Below are 11266 nucleotides of genomic sequence, written 5' to 3'. Positions count from 1 at the left end.
CATCTCAATCATCTTTTGAAGTGGATCAATTGCTAGGATGAAGAGAAAAGGTGAGAGAGGATCTCCTTGCCGGACACCGCGTAAATGCTGAACTGTCTCTGTCGACTGCCCATTGATCATGATCTTAGAAGATGATGTGCCCAGTATTGATGCAATCCAATTCCTCCATTTGAGGCTAAATCCCAGAGCTCCTAAAACATCTAGGAGATATGCCCAGTTGAGGGAGTCAAAAGCTTTGGATATGTCAAGTTTGATGAATAAAGCTGGTTGGTTGTTCTTATGCAGTTTCCTGATAACTCTTTGAACATAAAGAAAATTGTCATGGATTGAACGCTTTTGGATGAAGGCATTTTGTGAAATTGAAACGATCTCATTCATTCTCGGTGCAAGCCTGTTCGCCAAGATCTTGGTGATAATTTTCATGAAACTATTTATTAAACTAATTGGCCTAAACAATTCGATCCTGTCAGCCTGCTCCCTCTTTGGCAGCAGAATAATGTTTGAATCAAACTGTTCCTTCAACAACGTAAGATGTGTAGGTTAAATCTCTTGTGGAAGATTTATTATTTTCTGCGGAAATCGTGGCGCAATTTCGGTCATTGGTTCCTAGGCCGAGGCGGTATCAAATTCAGATGAAGGAAGGCAGTCGTGATATTTGAGTGTGACAATATGGCCCTTATTTAGATTCGTGATGGAATTATGGTCTATGGACATGCGAGATATGATATACAGTTCCAGTTCAGATCACTATAACCAGAAGAAAGAAACTTCAAATTATGCATACAAACGTGAGGGGAGATTTGGCTCTAATCTCAGTAAACCTTATTTGTTTGTGTCGGATTAGTGAGTTGGAACGATTCCTAACCGGACGAACAAAACCTAAGGCCTTGTTCGTTTACATCGGATTGCACCCGGAATCGTTCCGGTTAATTAAAGTTTATATAAATTAGAGAAGCAATCCGGCTCGGAATTGTTCCGACCCACCAATCCGACGTAAACGAACAAGACCTAAATGTAAAACTGTTCCTACCAATGTTTTTTTGACGAAAGAACCGTTCTTTGAAGACGGACAAGTACTGGTGCGCGGGAAACGGTACACACTAGTACCCCGGCAGCTGTTGCAGGATCGCGGCAGCCAGCGCGTCGGTGAACTTGCAGTCCTTGGTGAGCGAGCGCGCCATCTGCTCCACCAGCGCTGTCCGGAAATCCGGCGACGCGATCTCCTGGCACAGCTTCCTGAGGTCGGGCGCCTCGGCGCCCTCGAGCACCCGCACGCCGCCCGCTCCGTTCATGGTGAGGTCCAGCGTGATGGCCGGGCCGGAGGAGTTGATGGAGTTAGAGATGGAGCGCGGCACGGACCCGCTCGCCGTTGCAGAGCTGGGGAGGTCGCCGGCGCGCGTTGGGCACGGGTGGTTGTGCTCGCCCTCGTACGTGGCCACCAGCACGGAGCTGTCCTCCGCGCTCCTCTGCACCTGCTCCACGGATTGAACACAGCAGAGTTGTCGTCAGCGACAGACTGCCTTCTTCCTGGTGGGCGATGGGGGGAAAAAATGCGAGTGCAACCTACCTTCTTCTTCACGGGGCAGGAGGGTCCGTACGCGCAGCGGAAGTAGGCTCTCGGGGACGGGTTGTCGCGCGTCACCTTCTGGCCGTACTTGCGCCACTGGTAGCCGTCTTTGACGGCGAGGGTGGTGGCGTCGGAGGGGTCGATCCGGGTGCAGACCCTGGCCCTGGCGACCTTGACCCGCCTGCACGTGGCCTCGTCGGCATGGTCGGTGGTCTTGCCGCCGTCGCTCGAGTTCGACGGCGCCTCCAGGCTGTCCCTGCTCTTCTTCCTGCCGCTGGCGTGGTGGTGGTGGCGTGGTGCTGTACAGGTAGGCGATCGTCTCGGTGAGCCGCCGGTTCTCCTCGCTGACCTGGGTGAGCCTGGCCTCCAGGGTCCTCGCCTGTCACAGACAGCATCGTCGTGGTCGTGGGTGGCCACACCGGTACCGATGGGTTCAGGGACAAGTACAACGCGCGCGCGGAGCCAGGAAGGAAGCCGAGCGGCGAGGAGACGGTCGGTCGGTCGGTCAGTTACCTGCTCGTCAGACAAGGACGATGTCGCCCTGCAGCCAGCGGCGGGACGGTCCAGTTCCAGTCTCTGACTGTCAGCTGTCGTTTCTGGGTCGCTCGACGGAGAAAGGCCGACGATGAGGTCCAAGCAGACCGGGGAGCAGCCGGCGCGGCGCGCCGAGTCCATGAGCAGCATCGGTGACCTGCGTGAGCGAGCGTGCAGCGGTGCAGGTGCAGCTGTTGGGATCGGAGCGGATGCTTTCCGCAGGAACACGGTGTGGTTAATTAATATATATAGGGGAAGGGTTTAGGCAGAAGGAGGAGGGATCGTCGTGAAAATTATGACGCAACTGAGTGGAAAAAGTGGATCGTCACGGATCACAGCGTCAGCCGTGCTCCTTCCTCGTGTTGTGGGCTCGTGGCCTCGTCGGGCTTGACCGCGTAGGGGATTTGGCGCGCGCTCAGTGCCTTCTTAAATTCTGCTTGTTTTGGGTAATCATACTCGATATCATAATAATATATATAAGTCCGGTGTGTATGCACGTACGGCGCATTTTGCTTTGGTTTTGCCTTGCTAGTTCCTCGTAGCTAGGGATGAAAACGGTTGAAACGGCAGGTAAGCACTAAAACCATTACCGTTTTCATATTTTTATCAGAAACAAAATCGAAAACGGTAACTCCGGAAACAGAAACGATATCAGTATTTCGGAAACATCATAAACGAAAGTTTTGTGCGGAAAATACACCGGTAACGGTCGAAATCTAAAATATGATCGGTAAACATATCAAACTTCACAATACAACAAAGTTGACAAAAGATCACAAATACCACAAATTCACAATTTATGATATAACAAGTTCACAAGGATCACAAATTTATAATATAAAAAGTTTACAAAGATCAAAAGTTCACAATATAACAAGTTCACAGTATAACAAGTTCATAAAGATCACAAATTCACAGACTCAAAGTTCAAAATTTATAATATCCACTTGATCTAGCTGACATGACATGCTTACTTATGAAATATTTTTTCCTCACATAAAGAGTTTTTCACAACCTCACAGAAAAACCCTAAAACCTAGTGAAAAGACAGACTGTCGGCTCTCTATCATTATATATTACTAATACATAACATGTACATAGAAAAGCGTTGATTCGTTCGAGAGACCAAATCGTTAATGTCAACTGCCTTACAACACCATCTATCCCAAAAAAATATTAATACGTTCAAAAAATACAAAAAATAAGTAATCCTTATCTAGAAACGTACATGCGAAAAATCACATGCTGGAAAATTCCGAAAAATCTAAGACACAATTCCGAAAAATTCTGATACACAATTTCGAAAAATTCCGAGATACAATTCCGGAAAATTCTGAGACACAAATCCGGTAATTTCCGACAAAAACCGGTAACCGAAGGAAACGGTCGGTAAAACACCACGCCGATTCCGATACTGATTCCGATAGAAAATTCCGAAAACCGATTCCGTTTTTGAAAAAATACCGTTACCGATGAATCCGATCGAAAAATTTCGAAGCCGGTTTCCGGAATACCGAAAAATTCTGAAACCGTTTTCATCCCTACTCGTAGTAGCACGTGACCAAGTGGGTGGAGCTAAAATGTCCACTCTGTGTTATTGCTTTCATGCTATGGTAAGTCTCTACTATATATTAAAACACCAATTTTTAAGGTTCTATAATAAAAAAACCTTATATTTATTTGTAATCAACCCGTCGTCTCTCTAACTCGGATCCAGTTTACACCATCGTCGTGTTCTTCCACATTTAATTGGTAAAAAGCTTAATTTTTTTTCCATAAATGATAAATCAAACCATGGTCGTTGGTTCCAAATTCATATCTACATAGGGGTGACAACATCTCTAAATTTTACACTATAAAATTTAAGAATCAGATAGAATTAAGATCGGGTTGTATTTCTAATTATTTTTAAACTAAAATTAATCTAGAGTCCTAATAAATTATAAAGAAATATTTGGATCATGATCCATTACCACCATGTATTCCCACCCACCTAGCCAATAAAACATACATCTTTGTATTTTATACTCTATACTCAAGCATAAATAAAAACCGTAGCAACGTACGGATACTTTGCTAGTTGCGGTATATATAGCTTCACGCGTGGAAATAAAAAACAAAAATGAATTTACCTGTTGGGGGTATGCTTCGTAGCCGAAGATCCTAAAGAAAGAAATACCTTCGGCAGATCCTCTCAAAAGCAGTGCCGAAGCTATCGCCTATAAAGCTTCGGCACAGTGACATGTCTCAAGACGAAGGGGTGAACCGACTTAAAGATGAAATGACCTAAAGACCCATGGTATTTTGTGTCATTATTGTAGCCGATTGTAAAGGGCATAAATGTAATTATACACAGGCTGCGCCCTGTGCCTATAAATAGGTGAACAGTACCCCTGTACTGTTTACGCAATCTGGTAATCGCAGACACATTACACTTGGATTATTGCCTTCTGTCAAGACAAATGTATAAATGTAATTAAATGTTATGTCTTAATATTTGAGTTTGTATAATAATGTATATGAATAGACTTATGTGTTTTAGTATATCATTCCCTTATGTTTTATATTTTTTATATTTCATCTTACATTATTTCATAACCCTAATCACGAAGGTATGATCTTCGTGATATTTTGCTCATGGCCTTCGTCCGAAGTTCATTAAATCCTTGAGAAGATAATGCTTCAATGGACGAAGGGCATTAATATTTAACAGTTTATGTTGCCTTGTTCTTAATTCATAGCACTTGAGAACAAGTCCCCAACATTGGCGCCCACCTCCGATGAACTCACTTCCACTTTTTGAGTCGATGGCTTCGTTCAACAACCAAGCTGAAGCTGCTTCGGCTACAAAGTTGGTACTCCCGATAACAAGCGGTTCATGCTCAGAGCCGGCCAACAAAAAGCAGAAGAAGGAGAGAAGGGTACAACATGTCGGGGTGCAGGGACCCTTCATCAAGTCAAAATGGTCCCACATCCCAATTACCTTCTCCCAGGAGGACCTTCAGCTCAAGGATTACCCTCACAATGATGCTATGGTTATTTCTTGCGTCATCAAAGGATTTCTGGTCCACAATGTTCTGGTTGATAAAGGCAGTGCAGCAGATATTATATTTGCTAAGGCCTTCAGACAGATGCAAAAGCCAGAGGATAAGATTCATGATGCTACACACCCTCTTTGTGGCTTCGGAGGAAGGCAGATTGTAGCACTCGGCAAGATCACGATGCCAGTGACCTTCAGATTTGTTAACAATACAAGGACTGAGCAAGTTGTGTTTGATATTGTCGACATGGAGTACCCCTACAATGCAATCATTGGTCGTGGGACACTCAATGCTTTTGAAGCAATTCTTCATCGAGCATATCTATGCATGAAGATACCTTCAGATCAAGGGCCTATTGCTATTCACGGAAGTCAGGAAGCTGCCAAAAAGGCTGAAGGAAACTGGATAGATTCAAAAGCAATCCATAATATAGATGGAGTCGAAGCTTGTGAGCAGTACAAGTACAGAAGGGAGAAGGCTGCTTCGACCGATCAGCCGAAGCCCATGCTTTTATATGAAGATATAGCAGAGCAGAAGGTATTGCTGGGATCTCAATTGTCTGAGGAACAAGAGAAAACTCTGACAAGGTTTCTGTTTAACAACAAAGATGTCTTCGCATGGTCAGCCAACGATCTCTGTGGCATCAACAGGGATGTCATTGAACACTCGCTCAATGTCGATCCATCCTTCAGACCCAGAAAGCAGAGGCTTCGGAAAATGTCTAACGACAAAGCCGAAGGTGCTCGGAATGAAGTGAAAAGACTTCTTAGTGCTGGAGTCATCAGAGAAGTAAAATACCTAGAATGGCTAGCCAACACTGTTATGGTGAAGAAGGCCAATGGTAAATGGAGAATGTGCATTGATTTTACTGATCTCAACAAGGCTTGTCCAAAGGATGAGTTCCCATTACCAAGAATAGATTCTCTAGTAGATGCAGCAGCTTCGTCAGAGCTCATGAGTTTACTAGATTGTTATTCAGGCTACCATCAAATCTGGATGAAGAAGGAAGATGAGCCAAAAACCAGCTTCATAACCCCCAGCGGTACATATTGTTATCTTCGAATGCCTGAGGGACTCAAGAATGCCGGAGGAAGCTTCAGTAGAATGACAGCCAAAGTCCTTCATTCTCAGATAGGCAGAAATGTGCTAACATATGTTGATGATATCATAGTAAAAAGCACGAAGCAGGAAAATCACATTACTGATCTGCAGGAAACATTTGCTAATTTTAGGCAAGCTGGCCTAAAATTAAATCCAGAAAAATGTGTCTTCGGAGTAAAGAAGGGAAAATTCCTTGGTTGTCTAGTTTCAACGAAAGGGATCTAAGCTAATCCGAACAAAATTGAAGCTATTCTTCGGATGGAGCTGCCAAGCACAAAGAAGGGGGCTCAACGGCTGACAGGAAGACTGGCATCTTTGAACCGATTAATATCTAGATCAGCAGAGAGAAATTTACCATTCTTTGAAGTGCTAAAGTCAGCCGAAGTCTTTCAATGGGGATCAGCTCAGCAGAAAGCCTTCGAAGAGCTGAAGCAATACCTGATAGATCTAACAACGCTAACTCCACCCACACCAGGGGCTCCTCTGCTATTGTATGTGGCAGCTTCGCACTCTGCAGTAAGTGCAGCACTTGTACAGGAGAAGCTTGAAGGACAAAATAAAAGGCAAGTCCCAGTATATTTTGTCTCCGAAGTGTTAAGCTTATCAAAGAAAAATTACACAGAATTGGAGAAAGTGTTGTATGCTGTATTAATGGCCTCCAGGAAGCTTCGGCATTATTTCCAAGCTTACCATATAATTGTTCCCTTGCCACAACCTCTGAAGGATATTATGAGGAACATAGAAGCTACTGGAAGGGTTGGAAAGTGGGCCACAGAGCTCAATGAATTCACCATAGACTACGTGCACAGATCTTCAATTCAATCTGAGGCGCTAGCAGACTTCATCGTTGACTGGACGACAGGGGCTCACGAAGAAGGGACAAACAAGGATACCGAAGCTTGGACGGTGTTTTGTGATGGTTTGTGGGGAACCTTCGGTGCAGGAGCAGCTGCGGTCCTAGTAGCACCTTCAAAAGTCAAAACATGTTTTGCAGTCAAACTGGATTTCAGTTGCACAAATAATATTGCTGAGTACAAAGCACTTCTATTGGGGCTTCGAAAACTAAGGGCAATGGGAATAAGAAGGGCCATCCTAAAGACTGATTCTCAAGTTATTGCTGGTTATGTGGATAAGAGCAGCAAGGCACGAGATCCGAAGCTTGAAAAATATCTGGATGCAGTCCGAAGGTTGGAAGCTTCCTTCGAAGGGTTTTCTGTCAAGAATATTCCAAGAGGTGAAAATGAGCATGCGGATTTGCTAGCCAAATCAGCGGCTCAGGGGCTCCCCTTACCCTCCGAAGTATTTTTTGAAATAATAAAAGCACCTTCGGTTGAGCTCATGGAGAGAGCAGTGCTTACTATTTCTCCAGTGCACAGTGAAGACTGGAGAACTGAAATAATTTCTTTCCTTCAAGGCAATTGCCTTTCAAGTGACGAAGCTTATAACAAAAGAATGGAGGCAAGAACAAGACCATATGTCATAATAGAAGGGGAATTGTATAAACATGGAGTTTGTTCACCACTCCTCAAATGTTTATCAAGAACCGAAGGTATGGAATTAATGAAGGAGATACACGCAGGTCTGTGTGGATCTCACATCAGATCTAGGCCATTGCTGGGAAAAGTTTTTCGTCAAGGATTTTATTGGCCAAAGGCAGCTTCGGATGCAGCAGAATTAGTCCAAAAATGTGAAGGCTGTCAGAAATGTGCAAGAGACCAGAAACAACCTTCATCTCTAACTCAGTTAATACAGCCCACTTGGCCATTGCAAAGGTGGGGCCTCGATTTGTTAGGCCCACTTCCACCAGCACAAGGAAATCTAAAATATGTTGTGGTGGCGGTAGAATATTTTACCAAGTGGATTGAGGCAAAGCCTTTAGCCACAATAACTTCGGTCACTGTCCAGAAATTTTTCTGGCAAAATATTGTTTGTCGCTTCGGAGTGCCGAAGGCTATTACTGTGGACAACGGAACACAGTTCGATGCTGAAGCTTTCAAAGAGTTTTGTGAACAAATTGGCACAAAGATTCATTTTGCATCGGTCAGACATCCGAAGTCAAATGGGCTTGTTGAAAGAGCTAATGACATTATAACGATGGGAATAATGAAGTTAATCTTCAATCAGCCCAGAGGAAAGTGGCCAGATGAATTAATCAAAGTGGTGTGGAGCTACAACACAACAATATCAAGGTCAACAGGCTTTACACCATTCAAATTACTGTTTGGTGACGAAGCAATAACCCCAGAAGAAGCTAAAGCAGGATCAATAAGAACAGTGGCTTCGGCAGAGGACGAAGCTGATTGTTCTGTGGCAAAAGATGCTATAGAAGGGATCAGGCTTCAGACAGTGGTGAACATGAATAAATATCAAGCCGAAACAATAAAGTGGCGTGACAGAAAAGTTCGGCTAAAGAACATTAAGCCAGGGCACTTGGTACTTCGGAGAGTGGCCAACCCAGATACAGTAGGCAAGCTACAGCTGAAGTGGGAAGGACCTTTTTTGGTAGTATCTTCGTCAAGACCCGGCTCTTACAGATTGAAGGATGTGAGCGGCAACGACATTCCTAGATCTTGGAATGTGCATGAGCTTCGGCGATATTATGTTTAGCTGATGTAATCTTCTTATTTTTCCTATGGCACCCTTTTCCTTTCCGAAGGGGGAGAAAGGTTTTTAATGGGGCCATAGCATGTAATTTCTCTTTTTCTTATTTAGCTCTACGAGAGCAAAATCCCCAAAAAATGTAAATGTAAAACTAGGCGTGCACCATCGAGTGCAGGCAAAAAGGAACAAACAGGGAGAAGCTCAAAAGTCGTCCCTAAGGGGATGCAGAGCACGACGAAGCTACAAAAAGCCGTTCCTAAGGGAGCGCAGCGTAAGTTTTCTGCTAAAAAATCGTTCCAAAGGGAATGCAGAGCTTACAACGAAAAGTCAACGCTGATTCCACCAAAATATAAGGCGAAGCGCGAAAAGTCAACGCGATACCGCCGAAATAGAAGGCGAAGAAGTTCAAAAGACGTTCCTAAGGGGATGCAGAACTTACAGCGAAAAGTCAGCGCTAATACACCGAAAAATAAGTGGCGAAGCCGAAAAATAAGCGGCAAAGAGACTTCGGTCATTCCCAAGAGAATGAAGGCTATGATTGTGGCTTCGTACGTGAGTTTCGACATTCATTTGCACGACACATTACATCATACATTTGCATTCATAAACATTCATTTAGACATACATAGGATCATCATCATCATAACATACAGACACAGGCGGATGCTTCGGCTCTAATTGTAAGGCTACGACAAAAAGAAGCAGTTTTATGCTTCGTTGTGTACGAAAAGAAGGGAAGATGTTTTTCGCCTTCGGCTCAAAAAATGTTAGTTTCGTCCACAGCAAAGCAAATCAATGCAAGTACAAGTGTTGTTCACATCGAAGCACTTCATACGTTGATGGAAAGGTAAAAATATATTACAAGGTATGGACAAAGTTTACAGAGTAAAATCTAATTCTCAAGTTACAATATTCTTCACAAAGGTTATTACAAGAATTTTTAGTCTTTTCCATAGCTATCTATTTAAGCTTCATCATTGCCTATTAAGCTTCGGCTTCGCGCTCTTCAGCTTCGTCAACTTGCTCCTCAGATTCGTCATCCTGAACATATTTAAGTATTGTAAGAATTATTCAAGTTTAAAGGGAAAGGTAAGCACAAGGTATGATTTTGTTACCGGCTTAAGATGACTCCAAGCTTCGTCACCAGCCATGCTTCGTCCGCCCTTTGTCCATATTAGTTTTATAAACCTGTTTCCTATGCTTCGGGCAAGATTGGGAATATCAACTAGATCTGCTGGTGACAAACTAAAGTTGGGCCTATTAACAATATTTCCATGTGTACAACCAGATTTTAGGAAGGCGACAGCTGTGCCCCGAGAAGCTACCAGGGCATAGAAATCACCATGTCCAGCTATAATTTCATCAAGGTCATCAATTTCACCCTCGATATGTTCAAAGGCCCCTGGCAGGTCTTCAGCCGAAGGACTAAATTTTTCGCAGCTGGCTCCAACCGAATTGAAGACCTGCTTTAGCCGGTGTACGCATCGGCTACTGAACTCCAGACATTTGTTTTGAAGATCTAACAATGATTTTTTGCAGATTTGAACTTTTCTCGACCTTAGTCTTAAATTTGGCATTTAACTTCTGCTTCTCCTGTTCGAAGCTTTTTGACTTCGAGCGAAGCTCCGTATTTAACTTTGCAATTTTAGCTTCAGCTTCTGCCAATAAACCTTCTGTTGTCTGAAGCTCGAAATCCTTCTTTTCAAGAGCAGCTGCTTGATCTTTTATTTTACTTTCTAAACCCTCAATTATAACTTCATGTTTTTATATCTTCGAGATCTTGTTGCATTCTCAAAGCTTTACTCAGCAGCATACTCTGTGCACAAGCAACCTTCGTTAGAAAACACCTTCGTTGTTCAAAACAATAAAAAGTCGAATAAAAGCTTTTACCTTGAAATTAGAATAGAATAAGCTACCGACAAGATGCTCTCGTCGGTAACAGCTTATGTCGGTCTCAAGCTTCGGGAAACTGATACTCTTTGATAGAGTACCGATAACCTTCGCTCCGGTTTGATCTCGGACGCAGCCTAACTTTTCATCGTCAACACCACCAAAGAGTAGTGCCCCTGGTTGATATCCACAGGATATGGCATATTCTTTTAATTCTTCTTTCTCAGCTTTCGTTAACTCCTGTCCAACTAAGTTTTGAAAGTTGAAAATTTCCTCTTCCGAAGCATCTTCAGCTATTTTCTTCCCCTTCTCAGGTACTATAGCCATGGCTTCTTCAGTGGCTGCGACAGCTTCTTCTGTGGCCATGTCCAGAAGTATCTTATCGATATTTGAAATTGTGCTTTCTAAATGTACATCTTCGGCCGTGGCAGCTTTGGCAGCTGCAGCTTCGGAAGGTGCAGTTTCGGTCTCTGTTGTACTCTCAACAACTGGTGCCTTCGGAGCCGAAGCTTGCGGTGGTGTCCCTTCAATA

The 11266-nt window shown here is 43.7% G+C and overlaps 1 protein-coding gene across 1 annotated transcript; it reads right to left on the bottom strand.

Moving 5' to 3' along the window:
* Positions 1-662: 662 nt before the first annotated feature.
* Positions 663-2293, bottom strand: LOC103647425 (uncharacterized). Its single transcript, XM_020549360.2, is given in 4 exon segments — positions 663-1472; positions 1568-1844; positions 1846-1946; positions 2081-2293. Coding segments are annotated over 4 exon segments (921 nt in total). The 5' UTR covers positions 2252-2293; the 3' UTR covers positions 663-1100.
* Between the last annotated feature and the right edge of the window lie 8973 nt (positions 2294-11266).

The sequence above is a fragment of the Zea mays genome, chromosome 2, assembly GCF_902167145.1.
Source record: "Zea mays cultivar B73 chromosome 2, Zm-B73-REFERENCE-NAM-5.0, whole genome shotgun sequence".
Classification (NCBI taxonomy): domain Eukaryota; kingdom Viridiplantae; phylum Streptophyta; class Magnoliopsida; order Poales; family Poaceae; genus Zea; species Zea mays.
Note: the sequence above shows the minus strand (reverse complement) of the source record. Positions and strands in the feature narration are given on the sequence as shown.